Below are 20756 nucleotides of genomic sequence, written 5' to 3'. Positions count from 1 at the left end.
CAGTAAACTACCAGTACTAGAATAGCCATTGACAGGCTGGTAACACACTGCACTGTGGAACACCGTCCTTTTCGATCTTCCTTAATTAAGATCGTCGAGTTAACACAAGAAGACACAGACAACAATACTTATAGAGAAAGGTTCTTTATCAAGCAGTGGCAAGAGTTCCGTAAAATATAAACGGGATCATTTACATCACAATAGTGGAGAGAGTAAGGATGGATTTTGGGGGGGGATATCACAACATTGACTTAACACCAATGTGAATTACTGAATAAATTAGCCTTGATAATACAATAGCTATAACAATATATGACCATAATGACATTAGGGAATTCTTTAAAATATTTACCTTGCAAAGACAGCCTTTGTCCACTATCGGCATATCTATTTATTATTGCCATCGAAATGTTAGCTAAGATTAGATCAAACAATAATATTAAGGGATTAGAAACACGTGTCTTAAAAACTAAGGTGTCATTTTACGCTGATGATTAATGTTTTCTTTCAAAACCACAACTAGAGTCTCTCCACGGCCTCATGGAGGATCTAGATACTTTTGCTATTCTCTCTGGATTAAAACCAAATTATGATAAATGTACCATATTACGTATTGGATCACTAAAAAAAATGCACATTTTACATTACCATGTAGTTGACCAATTAAATGGCCTGACGGAGGCGTGGACATACTCGGTATACAAATCCCAAAGGAAAGAAATGATCTGACTCCAATACATTTTTATAGAAAGTTAGCAAAAATAGATAAGATCTTGCTACCATGGAAAGGAAAATACCTGTCTATTTGTGGGGGGAAAAAAATCACCCTGATTAACTCTTTAGTAATATCACAGTTGACCTATTTGCTTATGGTTTTGCCTACACCTAGTTGACTAGCTTTTTAAATTATATGAACAAACAAAAAATATTCAAGTTTATTTGGAACGACAAGCCAGATAAAATTAAAAGGGCCTATTTATATAACGAATATGAATTTGGAGGGCAGAAATGATTAAATATTAAAGCATTAGACCTCTCACTAAAGGCATCAGTCATACAAAAGTTATACTTAAATCCAAACTGGTTCTCTAGTAAATTGATACAAATGTCTCATCCCATGTTCAGATTACACCAGCCCACTTTTGGGTGTTTGAAAAGGATATAATCTCCAAAATATCTTTATTTTTTAAACAAGCCTTAGAAAGTTGGTTGCAATTTCAGTTTAATCCACCTGAAAAGACAGTCTGCTCTACTCAAAATTACAACCAATTAATTGCAGCATTAGCACAAAAATGGAAGAGGCAAGTAGAAGGGGAAAAAGTAAGGAACTTGTGTGTCAGCACTGTATTAAAGAACACAAATAGTTAAAGAAAAGTGTGATAAATAAAAACATACCAATTTCATTTGAGGACCAAAAAACGGACAGCTGTGCCATATAAATTGCAAAATAGTTGGGAAGAGATTATCGATGTACCCATTCCATGGCACATGGTTTATGAATTGAAACGCAAAACAACGCCGGATTCAAAACTAAGAATTTTTCAATTTAAATTACTATACACAATTCTTGCAACTAATAGAATGTTATATATATGGGGGATACAATCTTACCCGCTCTGCAGATTCTGCTGTGAGGAGGCAGAGTCATTAGATAATATATTTTTGGTATTGTCCATACGTAGCTCGTTTTTGGTCACAGGTCCAGGAATGGCTGAAGAATTGCAACATTTGCCTAGAACTAACGCTGCAGATAGCAATACTGGGTGATTGGAAAAGCCATAGTCAATCAATCAATAATATAATAATTACATTAGCAAAAAAATATATTTTTAATTTACAATCTGTAGATGCTATGAGAATAGAAAGGTTAAATTATTTTGTGAAGCATTTTTTTTTTAGCTTTATTTAACTAGGCAAGTCAGTTAAGAACAAATTAATATTTTCAATGACAGCCTAGGAACAGTTAACTGCCTGTTCAGGGGAAGAACGACAGATTTGTACTTTATCAGCTCGGGGGTTTGAACTTGCAACCTTCCGGTTAACCACTAGGCTACCCTGCCGCCCCAAGCATCACAGCACAGTTGAAAAATATATGGCAAATAGAAATCCGAAATGAATGATGATGGGAGGGGTTGAATGGAGCTGAAAGGTGGGACTAATAACAAGGTAATGTAAAACACACAGGTCTGTAAAATGCATATAGGTTCAGAACTTTTGTGAAATAGCACAGTTACAAATAGAAATCAAACTGGATGGACATCAGAAATAGAGGAAGAAAAAAACGAACTATTGTAAAATAGACTGTCTGTAAAATGTGTATAAGATGTATAAATTGAAGGTAAAAGCCAAAGTGTTTGTTTACTCCAACTGGGGGATCGGTGGTAGGGTTTGTGGAGAATAATAAAGGTATATTCTTTAAAAAAGTATATATCTATATAGGTATGTATGTGTGTATATATATGCATGCGTGTATGGATATATATATATTTACCCCAAAAATATATGGGGGATTGGAAATGATGCAGATAATCACATTGATGGAAGCAACATTCTTTCCGCAATATTAAGCTGACCCACCCCTCAAAAAACATTATTTATAAAAAAAAAAGACAGCCTGTGTATGTATGTATGTATGTATGTATGTATGTATGTATGTATGTATATATATATATATATATATATATATACACACACACACATACATACACACTGCTCAAAAAAATAAAGGGAACACTTAAACAACACAATGTAACTCCAAGTCAATCACACTTCTGTGAAATCAAACTGTCCACTTAGGAAGCAACACTGATTGACAATAAATTTCACATGATGTTGTGCAAATGGAATAGACAACAAGTGGAAATTATAGGCAATTAGCAAGACACCCCCAATAAAAGAGTGGTTCTGCAGGTGGTGACCACAGACCACTTCTCAGTTCCTATGCTTCCTGGCTGATGTTTTGGTCACTTTTGAATGCTGGCGGTGCTTTCACTCCAGTGGTAGCATGAGACGGAGTCTACAACCCACACAAGTGGCTCGGGTAGTGCAGCTCATCCAGGAAGGCACATCAATGCGAGCTGTGGCAAGAAGGTTTGCTGTGTCTGTCAGTGTAGTGTCCAGAGCATGGAGGCGCTGCCAGGAGACAGGCCAGTACAGCAGGAGACGTGGAGGAGGTCGTAGGAGGGCAACAACCCAGCAGCAGGACCGCTACCTCCACCTTTGTGCAAGGAGGAGCAGGAGGATCCCTGCCAGAGCCCTGCAAAATGACCTCCAGCAGGCCACAAATGTGCATGTGTCTGCTCAAACGGTCAGAAACAGACTCCATGAGGGCCCGACGTCCACAGGTGGGGGTTGTGCTTACAGCCCAACACCGTGCAGGACATTTGGCATTTGCCAGAGAACACCAAGATGAGCACAGGGTGTCAGTGGCGAATTTGCCCTTCACAGATGAAAGCAGGTTCACACTGAGCACGTGACAGAGTCTGGAGACACCGTGGAGAACGTTCTGCTGTCTGCAACATCCTCCAACATGACTTTTTGCGGTGAGTCAGTCATGGTGTGGGTTGGCATTTCTTTGGGGGGGCCACACAGCCCTCCATGTGCTCGCCAGAGGTAGCCTGACTGCCATGAGATCCTCAGACCCCTTGTGAGACCATATGCTGGTGCGGTTGGCCCTGGGTTCCTCCTAATGCAAGACAATGCTAGACCTCATGTGGCTGGAGTGTGTCAGCAGTTCCTGCAAGAGGAAGGCATTGATGCTATGGACTGGCCCGCCCATTCCCCAGACCGGAATCCAATTGAGCACATCTGGGACATCATGTCTCGATCCATCCACCAACGCCATGTTGCACCACAGACTGTCCAGGAGTTGGCGGATGCTTTAGTCCAGGTCTGGGAGGAGATCCCTCAGGAGACCATCCGCCACCTCATCAGGAGCATGCCCAGGCGTTGTAGGGAGGTCATACAGGCACGTGGAGGCCACACACACTACTGAGCCTCATTTTGACTTGTTTTAAGAACATTACATCAAAGTTGGATCAGCCTGTAGTGTGGTTTTCCACTTTAATTTTGAGTGTGACTCCAAATCCAGACCTCCAATGGGTTGATAAATTTGATTTCCATTGATAATGTGTGTGATTTTGTTGTTAGCACATTCAACTATGTAAAGAAAAAAAGTATTTAAGAATATTTCATTCAGATCTAGGACTTATTTTAGTATTCCCTTTATTTTTTTGAGCAGCACACACACACACATAGTGGGGCAAAAAGGTATTTAGTCGGCCACCAATTGTGCAAGTTCTAAACTTAAAAAGAGGAGAGGCCTGTAATTTATCACTTCAACTATGACAGACAAAATGAGAAAAAAAAAAAATCCAGAAAAATCATATTGTAGGATTTTTAATGAATTTATTTGCAAATTATGGTGGAAAATAAGTATTTGGTCACCTACAAACAAGCAAGATTTCTGGCTCTCACAGACCTGTAAATTCTTCTTTAAGAGGTTCCTCTGTCCTCCACTCCTTACCTGTATTAATGGCACCTGTTTGAACTTGTTATCAGTATAAAAGACACCTGTCCACAACCTCAAACAAACAGTCACACTCCAAACTCCACTATGGCCAAGACCAAAGAGCTGTCAAAGTACACCAGAAACAAAAATTGTAGACCTGCACCAGGCTGGGAAGACTGAATCTGCAATAGGTAAGCAGCTTGGTTTGAAGAAATCAACTGTGGGAGCAATTATTAGGAAATGGAAGACATACAAGACCACTGATAATCTCCCTCGATCTGGGGCTCCACGCAAGATCTCACCCCGTGGGGTCAAAATGATCACAAGAACGGTGAGCAAAAATCCCAGAACCACACAAGGGGACCTAGTGAATGACCTGCAGAGAGCCGGGACCAAAGTAACAAAGCCTACCATCAGTAACACACTACGCCACCAGGGACTCAAATCCTGCAGTGCCAGACGTGTCCCCCTGCTTAAGCCAGTACATGTCCAGGCCCGTCTGAAGTTTGCTAGAGAGCATTTGGATGATCCAGAAGAAGATTGGGAGAATGTCATATGGTCAGATGAAACCAAAATAACTTTTCGGTAAAAACTCAACTCGTCGTGTTGAGGACAAAAAAAATGCTGAGTTGCATCCAAAGAACACCATACCTACTGTGAAGCATGGGGTGGAAACCTCATGCTTTGGAGCTGTTTTTCTGCAAAGGGACCAGGACGACTGATCTGTGTAAAGGAAAGAATGAATGGGGCCATGTATCGTGAGATTGAGTGAAAATCTCCTTCCATCAGCAAGGGCATTGAAGATGAGACGTGGCTGGGTCTTTCAGCATGACAATGATCCCAAACACACTGCCCAGGCAACAAATGAGTGCCTTCGTAAGAAGCATTTCAAGGTCCTGGAGTGGCCTAGCCAGTCTCCAGATCTCAACCCCATAGAAAATCTTTGGAGGGAGTTGAAAGTCCGTGTTGCCCAGCAACAGCCCCAAAACATCACTGCTCTAGAGGAGATCTGCATGGTGGAATGGGCCAAAATACCAGCAACAGTGTGTGAAAACCTTGTGAAGACTTACAGAAAACATTTGACCTCTGCCATTGCCAACAAAGGGTATATAAAAGTATTGAGAAACTTGACCAAATACTTATTTTCCACCATATTTTGCAAATAAATACATTAAAAATCCTACAATGTAATTTTCTGGATTTTTTTCTCATTTTGTCTGTCATAGTTGAAGTGTACCTATGATGAAAATTCCAGGCCTCATCTTTTTAAGTGGGAGAACTTGCACAATTGGTGGCTGGCGAAATACTTTTTTGCCCCACTGTACATATTATCCAAAGAAATAAACCACAAAAGAAAAATCACTGATATTTAATATCAGGGGAAAAGTTAATGGAGATTGGCATGACTCATGATATGAAGAGTGATTTTTGTATTCCTATCCTGGATCAACAGACTGCACAACATTTCAATCTTAGAGAATTCCTGTATATGGTGTATTCCTGCTCATTTGAAAAGGTATGAGAATACACACTCTGGAAAGATCCAGACACAGATAGAACAATGCGCCAGATATTTCACCGACTGTATAAATGTGAAGCATCCACTTGGCGTTTCCAGTGAGAGGAAGCCCAGTAGCTGGAGAAGATGGAACGAGATGGATTTTGGCCAAGATTCTGCTAATTGATGAAACATTTGATCTCAATACAGTTCTGTTCCCAAAACATGAACCTGTTATGAACAGTGGACTAAGTTTCCTAGAATTTACCCTTTGCTAAAGTTTTTTTTTTAAATGGCACTGTTTAGGAGTGCAAAAGGGAATTGAGTTATTGCACACGCACTTCAGAGTAGGTGTTCCCAAGCAGAAATATGCAAATGTATGCTAGAACGCACCAAAAGGATCTCGCTTGCTTGTAACTGGCTCTGCCCACCTTTCTTGTTCTGCCCATTATGACTTTTTGTTCCGATTTGAAACGACCGGTTGTGGTCTCTTTAGTTATAAAAATAAAAATCTAACATTCAGTACTTTGAGGTCATCTTCGCATGATGACCCTGAGAGTGTGTGACGATGTATTCAAGGGATGGATAAACCTTGACACAAGACAGTTGGTACAAAGACATGTGAATACGCAAGTTCCCAATACAAAGATAAGTGCAAGTCAGAATTTGTCTAGATTTTATCACCACTTTAGCCGTTTCTCTTTTCCTTTCCTTCTCTCCCTCTAGTGGCAACCCAGTCATATCATGGTAATTAAAAAAGAACAAAACAATATAACAGTAAAATAGCTTAACACTTTAGTAAAACATAGAAGGTATGTAAAATGTACCCTACCCCCACCCGTGTAGGAAAGAGCTGCACTTTCTAGAGAGAAACTTTGCAGCCCTCTAGTTTTACATTCAGCCGATCATGGGATCCTACGGAGAGTAGAAGAAAGCTCCATCTTATTATATACTTACGGCCATCTTGATAACCGTGGACATACTAAAATACAGGCACGGATCAGGCCAACTTTATAGTGGAAAAAGGGGAGAGTTAGGTATGGCTGGGGATGGGGTGTGCCAGGCTGGGTTGGTGTTAAGGTATTAAAGAGGTTAGGTAGGGTGAGGTTTCTGCCTGGAACACTGACTGACATACATCAGGCAGCCCATTTCTGAACTTTGTCATTAATTGGTCTTTTGACCAATCACATCAGATTGTTTCACACCAGATCTTTTTCAGAGCTGATCTGATTGGTCAAAAGACCAATTAGTGAAAATAAATTCAGAATTGGGCTGCCTGTGTAAACACAGCCTAAGGGACTCACAAAAGGTGAGCTGCAGATCTCCCACCCCTCACACACAGACTGTTGGTATAATATATTCCTCTGTGCACCTGTGTTATCGGCCTATCTCTGGCCTATCTCTGGCCATAGTGTCCGTTGAAGGTGTTGCCCCCCTGAGGTGCAATATTGATGGAGTCCAGTAGAGGGCGTAGCGCCTGGCCGAAAGGCCTGTGGGTGAGAGTGGAACACCACAAATTAGAATCTGATCAATGGGGAGTAACATGATGAACATACACAGCGACTTGTGCTTTGAACAAGCTGTCCTGATTTATAGCACATACAGTGCCTTGCGAAAGTATTCGGCCCCCTTGAACTTTGCGACCTTTTGCCACATTTCAGGCTTCAAACATAAAGATATAAAACTGTATTTTTTTGTGAAGAATCAACAACAAGTGGGACACAATCATGAAGTGGAACGACATTTATTGGATATTTCAAACTTTTTTAACAAATCAAAAACAGAAAAATTGGGCATGCAAAATTATTCAGCCCCCTTAAGTTAATACTTTGTAGCGCCACCTTTTGCTGCGATTACATCTGTAAGTCGCTTGGGGTATGTCTATCAGTTTTGCACATCGAGAGACTGAAATGTTTCCCATTCCTCCTTGCAAAACAGCTCGAGCTCAGTGAGGTTGGATGGAGAGCATTTGTGAACAGCAGTTTTCAGTTCTTTCCACAGATTCTCGATTGGATTCAGGTCTGGACTTTGACTTGGCCATTCTAACACCTGGATATGTTTATTTTTGAACCATTCCATTGTAGATTTTGCTTTATGTTTTGGATCATTGTCTTGTTGGAAGACAAATCTCCGTCCCAGTCTCAGGTCTTTTGCAGACTCCATCAGGTTTTTCTTCCAGAATGGTCCTGTATTTGGCTCCATCCATCTTCCCATCAATTTTAACCATCTTCCCTGTCCCTGCTGAAGAAAAGCAGGCCCAAACCATGATGCTGCCACCACCATGTTTGACAGTGGGGATGGTGTGATGAGCTGTGTTGCTTTTACGCCAAACATAACATTTTGCATTCTTGCCAAAAAAGTTCAATTTTGGTTTCATCTGACGAGCGCACCTTCTTCCACATGTTTGGTGTGTCTGCCAGGTGGCTTGTGGCAAACTTTAAATGACACTTTTTATGGATATCTTTAAGAAATTGCTTTCTTCTTGCCACTCTTCCATAAAGGCCAGATTTGTGCAATATACGACTGATTGTTGTCCTATGGACAGAGTCTCCCACCTCAGCTGTAGATCTCTGCAGTTCATCCAGAGTGATCATGGGCCTCTTGGCTGCATCTCTGATCAGTCTTCTCCTTGTATGAGCTGAAAGTTTAGAGGGACGGCCAGGTCTTGGTAGATTTGCAGTGGTCTGATACTCCTTCCATTTCAATATTATCGCTTGCACAGTGCTCCTTGGGATGTTTAAAGCTTGGGAAATCTTTCTGTATCCAAATCCGGCTTTAAACTTCTTCACAACAGTATCTTGGACCTGCCTGGTGTGTTCTTCATGATGCTCTCTGCGCTTTTAACGGACCTCTGAGACTATCACAGTGCAGGTGCATTTATACAGAGACTTGATTACACACACGTGGATTGTATTTATCATCATTAGTAATTTAGGTCAACATTGGATCATTCAGAGATCCTCACTGAACTTCTGGAGAGAGTTTGCTGCACTGAAGAAGCCATTAAAGCACTACAAGACAATGATCCAAAACATAAAGCAAAATCTACAATGGAATGGTTCAAAAATAAACATATCCAGGTGTTAGAATGGCCAAGTCAAAGTCCAGACCTGAATCCAATCGAGAATCTGTGGAAAGAACTGAAAACTGCTGTTCACAAATGCTCTCCATCCAACCTCACTGAGCTCGAGCTGTTTTGCAAGGAGGAATGGGAAACATTTTCAGTCTCTCGATGTGCAAAACTGATAGAGACATACCCCAAGCGACTTACAGCTGTAATCGCAGCAAAAGGTGGCGCTACAAAGTATTAACTTAAGGGGGCTGAATAATTTTGCACGCCCAATTTTTCAGTTTTTGATTTGTTAAAAAAGTTTGAAATATCCAATAAATGTCGTTCCACTTCATGATTGTGTCCCACTTGTTGTTGATTCTTCACAAAAAAATACAGTTTTATATCTTTATGTTTGAAGCCTGAAATGTGGCAAAAGGTCGCAAAGTTCAAGGGGGCCGAATACTTTCGCAAGGCACTGTACATATATACACACACAGTTGAAGTCGGAAGTTTACATACACCTTAGCAAATACATTTAAACTCAGTTTCACAATCCTAGTAAAAATTCCCTGCCTTTGGTCAGTTAGGATCACCACTTTATTTTAAGAATGTGAAATACCAGAATAATAGTAGCGATAATGATTTCAGCTTTTATTTCTTTCATCACATAACCAATTGGGTTAGAAGTTTACATACACTCAACTAGTATTTGGTAGCATTGCCTTTAAATTGTTTAACTTGGGTCAAATGTTTCAGGTATCCTTCCCAAGCTTCTCACAATAAGTTGGGTGAATTTTGGCCCATTCCTCCTGACAGAGCTGGTGTAATTGAGTCAGGTTTGTAGGCCTCCTTGCTTGCACGCGATTCTTCAGTTCTGCCCACAAATTTTCTATAGGATTGAGGTCAAGGCTTCGTGATGGCCACTCCAATATCTTGACTGTTGTCCTTAAGCCATTTTGCCACAACTTTGGAAGTATGCTTGGGGTCATTGTCCATTTGAAAGACCCATTTGCGACCAAGCTTTAACTTCCTGACTGATGTCTTGAGATGTTGCTTTAATATATCCAGAATTTTTCTCCCTCATGATGCCATCTATTTTGTGAAGTGCACCAGTCCCTCCTGCAGCAAAGCACCCCAAAAACATGATTCTGCCGCCCCCGTGCTTCACGGTTGGGATGGTGTTCTTCGGCTTGCAAGCCAAGCCCCCCTTCCCTCCAAACATAACGACTATGGCCAAACAGTTCCATTTTTGTTTCATCAGACCAGAGGACAAAAAGTATGAACTTTGTCCCCATGTGCAGTTGCAAACCGTAGTCTGGATTTTTTTATGGCGGTTTTGGAGCAATGGCTTTCCTTGCTGAGCTGCCTTTCAGGTTGTCGATACAGGACTCGTTTTACTGTGGACATAGATCCTTTTGTACCTGTTTCCTCCAGCATCTTCACAAGGTCCTTTGCTGTTGTTCTGGGATTGATTTTCACTTTTCACACCAAAGTATGTTCATCTCTAGGAGACAGAACACGTCTCCTTCCTGAGCGGTATGACGGCTGCGTGGTCCCATGGTGTTTATACTTGCATACTATTGTTTGTACAGATGAACGTGGTACCCTTCAGGCATTTGGAAATTGCTTCCATAGATGAACCAGACTTGTGAAGGTCTACAATTTTTTTTTCTGAGGACTTGGCTGACTTCTTTTGATGTTCCCATGATGTCAAGCAAAGAGGCACTGAGTTTGAAGGTAGGCCTTGAAATACATCCACAGGTACACCTCCAATTGACTCAAATGATGTCAATTAGCCTATCAGAAGCTAAAGCCATGACACCATTTTCTGAATTTTCCAAGCTGTTTAAAGGCAGTCAACTTAGTGCATGTAAACTTCTGACCCACTGGAATTGTGATAGTGAATTATAAGTAAAATAATCTGTCTGTAAACAATTGTTGGAAAAATGACGTGTCATGCACAAAGTAGATGTCCTAACCGACTTGCCAAAACTATAGTTTAACAAGAAATTTGTGGAGTGGTTGAAAAACGAGTTTAGTGACTCCAACCTATGTAAGTAAACTTCCAACTTCAACTGTGTGTGTTATATATATATATATATATAGCTTCTACACGTGAACGGAGACTTGTCCTCCTTCCATATTTTTCTCTTTATTCAGACAGTATTGAAAGTAGATTTAGGGTTACAGGTAGAGGAAAGACAGCATGAAAGTGTCAGAGGTGGAATTGTTACCCATGTCACTCATGAACAATATGTGCTCGACTATCACTGTGCCATGCTTCCGCACTACACTCTAAATGTCTGACAACAGGTTCTTGATGCTATAGAGACAGGGGAGGGGAGAGAGGGGAAACTCACGTGGAGAGCACTTCAGCCGGCAGGTCTGTGATGTGGCCGGGGATCTTGCTGCCAGTGAGGAACTGGGCCACTTCGTTACTGAACGTGTTACAGTTCCACTCAAACAGATGGTATTGGTTCCCCCTACAGATAAAGAAGATGTGAGTCAAAGATAGGAACAGAGTAAAGATAGAAGGGAGAAAGAGAGGGAGAGAGACTGCACATCGCCATTACGTGTGGAGTTGAGATCCACCAGGTTGAGATCGACCAGGTGCCACAGCCTCACCTGTACGTGGACTCTCCCAGTGAAGACAGGTACTCCATAAAGATCTCCTCAGTCACCTCTGTGGTGCCCAAGTCTATTATGGAGTTGGGTTGTCCCAGGGATGTTCCGCCCTAAAAACACACAAATACAAACAGCTTGTCAGTTGTACAACCGAATGCATTTAACCCAACCCCTCTGAATCATAGAGGTGCGGAGGGGTGCCTTAAATTGACCAGGGAGCAGGTGTTGTTGGAGGTTTAACTGCTTTGCAGAACGAGCTGGCCCAACAATCTCAACCGCTAGGCTACCTGCCACCTGCTTGCTCAGTTTTCCTCGATTAGCCCATATGCAGCCCCAGGATAAGTTTTGTATCACAACTAACAAGATCTATGCTTGGGGTAACTAACTTAGACGTATGGACACCAATAAGAAAGATTTTCAGGTCTAGTTTATTGTTAGGAAGGAATAGAATAAAACGTTGTCTTACAGGTGGGCAGTTTGTGATGCCATCTCCCCCATAGAAAAACTCCTCTCCATGTACAACAATAGCAGTGTGCCTAAGTGAGAGGAAAAAGGCTACAGTTTATTTCACATAAAGACGGACTCCCAATGAACAGACTTAAAAACACTGGGGGGGAAATATAAATATGAAAGGTGTACATAACTTGACCTTTGTCCTCACTAAAATAAGGATTTCAATCATTCAAAAAATTCATAATTGACTCACCATATTCCATCAAGCTGTATACCTGTGAATAGAACAGAATAGCTGATAACGTTATACATTAAGTTTACAATTTGTAGCGAACTTGGGGTTCATAAGATACAGAAATTGATTCTAAATTCAGCGCATAGGCCTAAAATGCATCCCCAGCCTCTGCTCATCAATCCAAACTCTACATCAGCGGGTAAAACAACTTATATTCCAAGCAAAACTAGTCAGCTAACTAACGCGTTAGCAACTTACCTAGCATGAGGGGGCTCAGCTGGCGAGCCATTCCTTTAGATATGTCGTAAACGTACAGTTTCACAGCGTACGAGGTGTTATTTGGATCCATAATTCAGCTTGGTGGTGTAAAATTAGGTTGAGTGCTGTGTTTGTCTTCAATGTGTACGAACTAACGTTAGCTAGCTAGTGTGATCTCGCTAGCTAGCTATCCGACGAGCTAACGTAGTGTTAAGTTACTATAGTTCGTTCTGTTTCCGCAAATAGAAAAACACAAATAGTCAGAAATGCCTTACGTTGGGCAAAATAAAAAAGGCATATAGTAGCTAAGCTTAATTGCAACGAATATCTAATAATTGAGGCAAATTCACGAGTCACAACCGTACGAAGCTCTTAGCTAACATGCTAGTCAGCTGTTGCTGTGTCACTGTGACTCAAAACAAAATATATCTGTCAAAAATGCCCATACATACATACATACGGCTTAAAAAACAGCCAATGAATGGATAGAGTGAGACTGGGACACCTGAGTGAAGCTAGCAACAATAAGAATTGGCCACAATTGTGGAATGTTGGGTTTGCGTTCAAAATAAAAGTCACCCATTGCAACATGCAAACGGATACAAATAGTGGAATAATGCCATATTTGGACTAGATCATCCTAAACTAGTTTGGAATGTTGATATATAAATTCAAAAAATGACAATAAGTAGTAAATTTGGTGCCAAAAAGTTTTTTTAAAGTGTTTCAGCATATTGTGTTTGATTTGGTCCGAAACAATATCTTAACCGCCATCTATAAGAAACAATACTGTGCATGACTACTCTGGACGGTTCTGACTTAGAATATGTGGACAACTACAAATACCTAGGTGTCTGGTTAGACTGTAAACTCTCCTTCCAGACTCACATTAAGCATCTCCAATCCAAAATTAAATCTAGAATTGGCTTCCTATTTCGCAACAAAGCCTCCTTCACTCATGCTGCCAAACATACCCTCGTAAAACTGACCATCCTACCGATCCTCGACTTCGGCGATGTCATTTACAAAATAGCCTCCAATACCCTACTCAATAAATTGGATGCAGTCTATCACAATGCCATCCGTTTTGTCACCAAAGCCCCATATACTACTCACCACTGCGACCTGTACGCTCTCGTTAGCTGGCCCTCGCTTCATACTCGTCGCCAAACCCACTGGCTCCAGGTCATCTACAAGACCCTGCTTGGTAAATTCCCCCTTATCTCAGCTCGCTGGTCACCATAGCAGCACCCATCTATAGCATGCGCTCCAGCAGGTATATCTCTCTGGTCACCCCCAAAACTAATTCCTCCTTTGGCCGCCTCTCCTTCCAGTTCTCTGCTGCCAATGACTGGAACGAACTACAAAAATCTCTGAAACTGGAAACACTAATCTCCCTCACCAGCTTTAAGCACCAGCTGTCAGAGCAGCTCACAGATTACTGCACCTGTACATAGCCCATCTATAATTTAGCCCAAACAACTACCTCTCCCCCTACTGTATTCATTTATTTATTATTTAGCTCCTTTGCACCCCATTATTTCTATTTCTACTTTGCACATTCTTCCACTGCAAATCTACCATTCCAGTGTTTTACTTGCTATATTGTATTTACTTCGCCACCATGGCCTTTTTTTGCCTTTACCTCCCTTATCTCACCTCATTTTCTCACATTGTATATAGACTAATTTTTCTACTGTATTATTGACTGTATGTTTGTTTTACACCATGTGTCGAACTGCTTTGCTTTATCTTGGCCAGGTCGGAATTGTAAATGAGAACTTGCTCTCAACTTGCCTACCTGGTTAAATAAAGGTGAAAAAATAAATAATAATGTGATTTGATAGTGCTTATTGTAAGTATGCCCCCAATGCAATACGGAAGTCTAATTACATCCACAGTGCGATTTCAACTGATTCTTTACTTTTTTTGTGTCAAATGAACTACTTATTGTCTTCTTTTGAATGTATATAAAAACATCCAACCATGTTTGGCATCTAGTCCAAATAGGTATTATTCCACTATTTGTATTCATTTGCATGTTTCAATGGGGGAATCTTATTTTGAAGGGAAACTGCAAATTCCACAATCCTTATTGTGGCTAGCTTCAAACAGTTGACGGTGACGACCTACATCGTCAAAGCGTCTGATAAAATATTGTGAAATGTACGCAAGAATCCGTAATAAAATTAAGAAATCTTGTGTTTGTGTACGTGAGTCCACGATTGATATGAAAAATATTTTGACGATATTTGTTTCATAAATCGTCTCAACCTCAATCGCACAGTAGATGGCACTATGCACATTTAGCTTTACATGAACCCACGAACATTTTCACCATAGAAAAAGTAATGCGCGTTCACGTCGCAACTGACGACGCAATTAAACACGACTACGGTCTGATATCAACACCTGCATCAAGACAAAACAAGGCTTGTAGCTAACTATTTCCAACGAAATCACATTTGTAACATCATACACTCGGCCATAAGGTATGCTTTCATTCGTCTGTATAGTTTAAATGAGAGTGCATTCTTATGTATGCTGATAAGTGGATGCTAAGATAACCATATACCGTTTAGAAACTGTGATTATATTATATTCAAAAAGTTGTCTGCAGCCTATTCCCCGACGCTCCCCCAAATGTTCTGTCTAAACGCAAATGCAGGTGTTGGATACAGTTTTGGAAACATTTGGAACTTAACCTGAATATAAGGGGGGGAATAATCAAATACAGAAGACTTACCGCATGCAGTTTTGAAAGTTGCACACGGCTGTATCTTTAAGAAACACCGGAAATGTGGAACGCATTGGTGTAATTGAGATATCGTAGCTGAGTACACAGTAAAAGTGTGTGTTTTGTATTTTAAATATTATTTATCGCTTATATAAAAGTTACACTCCAAAGATTTACAAAACCTTTTCGCAAGTGGCGTATATGCGTTTAGAGTTTCGGGAGTAAACAGAGCGTCGGGATTGTGGTTCACATGGGGAGGGAGAGTAGTTGTGGTCCATACTATCAGCTAAGAACCCAAAAGGGGGGCAACTGTATAGTGGGTATACCCTCCTTGAGTTCTCAAGAACTAACTAGTCACTTACCCAAAAGGCGACTGGAGTGCCACATTAAATTGAACCCGACATCATCTGGTATTACCTGATCAGAGTTTTATAACAATCACAGTTCTCTCACACTGTGTGTGTGTGTGCACGTATGCGTTTGTTTCCTTGTTATTTTAAGGGCAAGATTAGTGCATGCCTCAATGGCACAGTGGAACGACTACCACCATGAGGATGAAGATGTGGATGGAGAGGAAAGGGATGAGTCTGGAGGTAAGACCAACATTGATGGTGATTGAATGGATCAATACTGAATAGAATGGGGGTTAGCATATGTAATGTAATCCCTCTCCACAGTGGACTATAAGAGCACAGGCCGTGACAGCCTGGTGTTTCTGGTGGATGCTTCCAAGGAGATGTTCATCAAGGGGGAGGATGAAGAGCCCTCGCCATTTGACATGACCATGCAGGTAGTCATTCTCTCTCACTGTCTCTAACTCCCTCTCTGTTTTCCCTTACCCTTTCCTGTCCTTTCTTCACCCCCTCCCCTGCCACTCTGTTTCTCTCCTTATCTCAGACATGATGAAAATGACTGAACTCTTAGCACCATGAGAAGTGACATGACTGATGGCCCTTTCCCACTCCTCTCTTGATCTCTGTGGTCCTACTTAACCCTCTGACAGTGTTTTATTGTATTGTGCTACTCTCCCTCCCCAGTGTGTCCGCAGCGTCTACACCAGTAAAATAATCAGCAGTGACAAGGACCTGGTGGCTCTAGTGTTCTATGGGACGGAACAGAGCAAGAACCCCAGGAACAGTTTCAAACATGTCTATATCTACCACGACCTGGACTTACCTGGTATGTCCCCCTGGCCTGCAGTTTCAGTGTGTGTTTTGATCGAGTCTTGGATTCTTCTGGAACCCATTTTAACATTTGTTATTATTCTCTCTGTGTATCTCCAATCTGCTTATCTTTACCCTTCCTCCTCACCTATCTCTCTGTCTATCCTTTTCTTTTATCTCCTCCCATCTCTCTCTCCTCTAGGTGCCCGTCGGGTGCAGGATGTGGATGGGCTGCGTGGGGAGAAAGGTGCCCGGGTGGCAGGAGAGACAATGGGCAGTGGGAATACCAACCTGGGTGAGGCGCTGTGGTGCTGCTCCAACCTCTACAGTGACATCAAGCTTCGGCTCTCCCACAAACGCCTCATGATCTTCACCTGCCGAGACACACCACATGGGGGAGACAGCGAGCGCGACCGCCAGGCCCGCACAAAGGCTAGCGACCTCAAAGAGACCGGTGGGTCTGGAGAAAGGGGGAAGGCAGTTGTCAAAGAGACAGAACATACATAGTTGTATCTCTATGGCAGTAGGCCTCCTTGATGTAACAGGGTTGAAGGTGAAGGGGTTTGAAAGGGGCTGGAAATACATCTTGGTCTTGCAAATGTTTAGCTTATCACAAACAATGTTGGATCAGTGAACTCTCTCTCGGTCACTCACAGGTGTGGTGATAGACCTTATGCATCTGATGAAGCCAGGTGGGTTCGACGTCTCGCTCTTCTTCTGTGACGTGGTGAGCCCCCCTGAGGACGAGGCTGAGCTGGGCCTGCAGATGGAGCCTTGTGGGAAATTGGAGGACCTCCAGAAGAGGGTCAGAGCCAAGGAGATGAAGAAGAGATCAGTCGCAAGGTACAGAGCACAGCCCAGCACTGTTTCCCTCATCATTGTATAGGCGTGGCACTGTGTCTTTTGACACTATATAAATGAGTCATCCCGCAGTGTTTGTGATTATACCCTGGTGAAGATAGCTTGGCTGTCAAAGTTGGTAATTAATGTTTTGCACCTGAGCTCCTAGAGTGTGCGGCTCTTTTATTTTCAAGTTTTCTACTCCGCTAGCCAGCACCTTGCCTAAATAGGTGTGCGTTTCTTTTTCTTCTAGACTGTGTTCTTATAGGACATGTTTAGATGTTACAAATGTTTAACAAAACTGAATAGGGCCCTGGTTGCTGATGGCTCCTCTCTTGTCCTCTGTGTCAGGTTGAATCTGTGTCTGGGGGAAGGGATGAACGTGGCAGTGGGTGTGTACATCACGGCCCTACAGGCCAGGAAGCCTAACGCCATCAAGCTCTACAGAGACAACAACGAGCCCGTCCGCACCAAGACACGCCTCTACCACACACAGACGGGCAGTCTGCTGCTCCCCAGTGACACCAAGAGGGTTCAGGTAACTAAGTGGGAATCTCAAATCAAACCAAAGAAATATATATTTAAAGTGTATCACAGAAAGTATGGGCCTCCCGAGTGGAGTGGTCTAAGGCACTGCATCGCAGTGCTAGCTGTGCCACTTGAGATCCTGGTTCAAGTCCAGGCTCTGTCGCAGCCGGCACCGCAACTGGGAGACCCATGGGGCGGTGCACAGTTGGCTCAGTGTCGTCCAGGTTAGGGGAGGATTTGGCTGGCAGGGATGTTCCTGTCCCATAGCGCTCCTTTGGCGGTCCGGGCACAATGCACGCTGACACGGTAGCCAGGTGTACACATTGGTGCAGCTGGCTTCCGGGTTAAGCGTGCATTGTGTCAAGAAGCAGTGCGGCTTGGCTGGGTTGTTTCGGAGGATGCACGGCTCTCGACCTTTGCCTCTCCCGAGTCCGTACGGGAGTTGCAGCGATGGGATGGGACTGTAACTACCAATTTTTGGATATCACGAAAAAGGGGTATAAAAAAAAGAAAGTATGATTTCATATTTCTCATTCTGTCTGGTTAATTTCAGTCAAGATGTGATGTGTGTTGTCTGTATAGGTGTATGCAGGCAGGCAGATAGTGATGGAGAAAGACGAGGTGGATGTGATAAAGAAGTTTTCTGACCCGGGTCTGGAGCTTATTGGGTTCAAGCCCATGGAGCGTCTCAAACTGCACCACCACCTCAGATCTGCTGTCTTCATCTACCCAGAGGAGGAAATGGTCACAGGTGTGTGTGAACCTGTCACTATGATGGGAAGAGAAACGGTGACAGTTGAAAACATAACTACAAGTCAAACTGTAATCTGGGAAACGTCAGCCCATGTTCGTCCTCCAAGTTCCATTTTGAGTTCCAACTTTAACCCCTTTCTCACCATGTCCTGTTTTTCCATCCCAGGGAGTGCCTGTGTGTTCACAGCGTTGCTGCGCAGGTGTAGTGTGAGGAAAGTGTTTGCTCTGTGTAAATATACACGGATTCGTAACTCTCCACCGCGCTTCTTAGCGCTGGTGCCCCAAAGAGAGGAGGTGGATGATGGCCAGGCCCAGATTGCGGCTCCAGGTACTGTCATTGGGTCCCACTGCAGCCGTGGTCTTGCACAAATACCACACAATTAAAATACTTTTAAACGTTCAGACTAATTGTAATGACGTGTGTGTTTGCCTCAGGCTTTCATGGCATCTTCCTGCCCTACGCGGATGACATCCGTACCCTGGACACGCCTCAGCTCCCCACGGCCTCCGAGTCTCAGGTGGACAAGATGAAGGAGATAGTACACAAGCTGCGCTTCAAATACAGGTACGGCCCTTTTATTACAGTGAATACTAAACATTATTATTTCATACCAGGATTCACATTTTGAAAAGAGTTAAAGCATAAAACATTAGTGAAAGCATAGCAGAAAACAAGGGGAACACTATTGTAAACGTCCTAGAATTAGTCTTGAGATTCCCATTCCTGTATTGTCTGTGTCGCTCTTCCTGTGTTCCAGGAGTGATGCGTTTGAGAACCCAGTCCTCCAGCAGCACTACAGGAACCTGGAAGCCTTGGCTTTAGATCTCATGGCCCCGGAGCACATAGAGGATCTCACCAGTAAGATGAATACACACACACCATATGCTCCTGATTGGCCCACATGCTTCTTTTTTAGCAGTGCTCAAGCTCGCTTTTTCTTGTCCATTCTTTCTGTTCAATCTCTCCTTATCTTTCTCTCTCTCCCTCTCTCAGTGCCCAATGTGAATATGATGGACCAGCGTCTTGGTTCCCTGGCTCAGGAGTTCAGAGATCTGGTGTACCCTGCTGACTACAACCCAGAGGGCAAGACTGCACCCAAACGCAAACCAGGTGAGTTCTGTATGAACTATATTGTGGCGTATGGTTTACTTGCTTTGTGTCCTGTAGGGGAGATTTTGGTCCGGCCCATGGGGTAAGAAAGAACAGAGTAGTAGCTGGCAGTCTCACTGTTGAAATACTGGTTGTTGTAACATCCTGGCCCTGTGTGTGTTCAGCTGAGGCGGCAGGCGGCACAGAAAAGAAGCCCAAGGTGGAGATGTCTGAGGACGAGCTGAGGGGTCACGTACAGAAAGGCAACCTGGGTAAGCTGACGGTGCCCGTGCTGAAGGACGCCTGTAAGCAGTTTGGGGTGAAGGTCACAGGGACCAAGAAACAGGAGCTAATAGACGCCCTGACTGCACAGCTCACCAAATGAGGCGTAGATGTCAAAATATGTTGACATCTACGCTGTCGATATTCTGGTCAGATGCACTAGATCGCAGGATTATTGGTCTATCTTTGGGCTTCCATTTTAAGGTTTCTAATCTGAGATATATCACTGTACTTAAAATGGAAAGTTTCTCATTTGTGTTGCTAGAATAATATTGTTTCTTTACATGTTTTAAACTTTAATAAAAAATGAAAAGGAACCATTTATATAATTGTCTGTAATTGCTTCAAATTTTACTTGTCTGCAGTTTTTGAACATAAAGGTAACTGCCAAAGTAAAGGGAACATCAACATAGTGTCTTAATAGGGCGTTGGGCCGTCACGAGCTGCCAGAACGGCTTCAATGCGCCTTGGAATAGATTGTACAAGTGTCTGGAACACTTTTGGGGGGATACGACTCCATGACAAATTCAATAATTTGGTGTTTTGTTGATGGTGGTAAACACTGTCTCAGGCTCCACTCCAGAATATTCCTTAAGTGTTTCATAAGGTTGACACGCACACACCCTTTAAACCCCCTATGTACCTTTGAGACCCCTCTTTCAAAGTCACTAGCTAGGTTTCCATCCAATTGGCAACAGATTTTCAGGTGAATATTCTTAATTCTGCATAAAA

General features: G+C 42.5%; 2 protein-coding genes across 2 annotated transcripts; one reads left to right on the top strand and one right to left on the bottom strand.

Annotated features, from left to right (window-relative positions):
- Window positions 1–128: 128 nt before the first annotated feature.
- On the bottom strand, window positions 129–13107 carry LOC115112646 (desumoylating isopeptidase 1-like). Its single transcript, XM_029639674.2, has 7 exons — window positions 12632–13107; window positions 12392–12413; window positions 12152–12221; window positions 11686–11795; window positions 11421–11543; window positions 7381–7498; window positions 129–6923 (listed from the first exon to the last, which is right to left on the bottom strand). The coding sequence occupies exons 1-6, from the start codon at window positions 12720–12722 to the stop codon at window positions 7405–7407; spliced, it is 510 nt and encodes a 169-aa protein (XP_029495534.1). The 5' UTR covers window positions 12723–13107; the 3' UTR covers window positions 129–6923; window positions 7381–7404.
- A 1873-nt stretch (window positions 13108–14980) lies between these two features.
- Window positions 14981–20341, top strand: xrcc6 (X-ray repair complementing defective repair in Chinese hamster cells 6). The gene is made up of 13 exons (XM_029639996.2): window positions 14981–15123; window positions 15870–15961; window positions 16046–16158; window positions 16406–16547; window positions 16734–16985; window positions 17188–17374; window positions 17723–17909; window positions 18482–18650; window positions 18819–18980; window positions 19088–19217; window positions 19411–19511; window positions 19647–19763; window positions 19928–20341. The coding sequence occupies exons 2-13, from the start codon at window positions 15892–15894 to the stop codon at window positions 20125–20127; spliced, it is 1830 nt and encodes a 609-aa protein (XP_029495856.1). The 5' UTR covers window positions 14981–15123; window positions 15870–15891; the 3' UTR covers window positions 20128–20341.
- The last annotated feature ends 415 nt before the right edge of the window (window positions 20342–20756 follow it).

Source organism: Oncorhynchus nerka, linkage group LG28 (genome assembly GCF_034236695.1).
Source record: "Oncorhynchus nerka isolate Pitt River linkage group LG28, Oner_Uvic_2.0, whole genome shotgun sequence".
Classification (NCBI taxonomy): domain Eukaryota; kingdom Metazoa; phylum Chordata; class Actinopteri; order Salmoniformes; family Salmonidae; genus Oncorhynchus; species Oncorhynchus nerka.
Note: the sequence above shows the minus strand (reverse complement) of the source record. Positions and strands in the feature narration are given on the sequence as shown.

Bases quoted from the DNA above. Each gene is read 5' to 3' on its own strand.
- xrcc6 (XM_029639996.2), top strand. From the start codon at position 15,892: ATGGCACAGTGGAACGACTACCACCATGAGGATGAAGATGTGGATGGA. The intron at 17,910-18,481 runs GTAACTAAGTGG...TTGTCTGTATAG, and splicing joins GTGACACCAAGAGGGTTCAG to GTGTATGCAGGCAGGCAGAT. The intron at 19,764-19,927 runs GTGAGTTCTGTA...GTGTGTGTTCAG, and splicing joins TGCACCCAAACGCAAACCAG to CTGAGGCGGCAGGCGGCACA.
- LOC115112646 (XM_029639674.2), bottom strand. From the start codon at position 12,722: ATGGATCCAAATAACACCTCGTACGCTGTGAAACTGTACGTTTACGAC. The intron at 12,414-12,631 runs GTAAGTTGCTAA...TTCTATTCACAG, and splicing joins GCTGAGCCCCCTCATGCTAG to GTATACAGCTTGATGGAATA. The intron at 11,544-11,685 runs GTGAGGCTGTGG...CTTTATCTGTAG, and splicing joins CTGGGAGAGTCCACGTACAG to GGGGAACCAATACCATCTGT.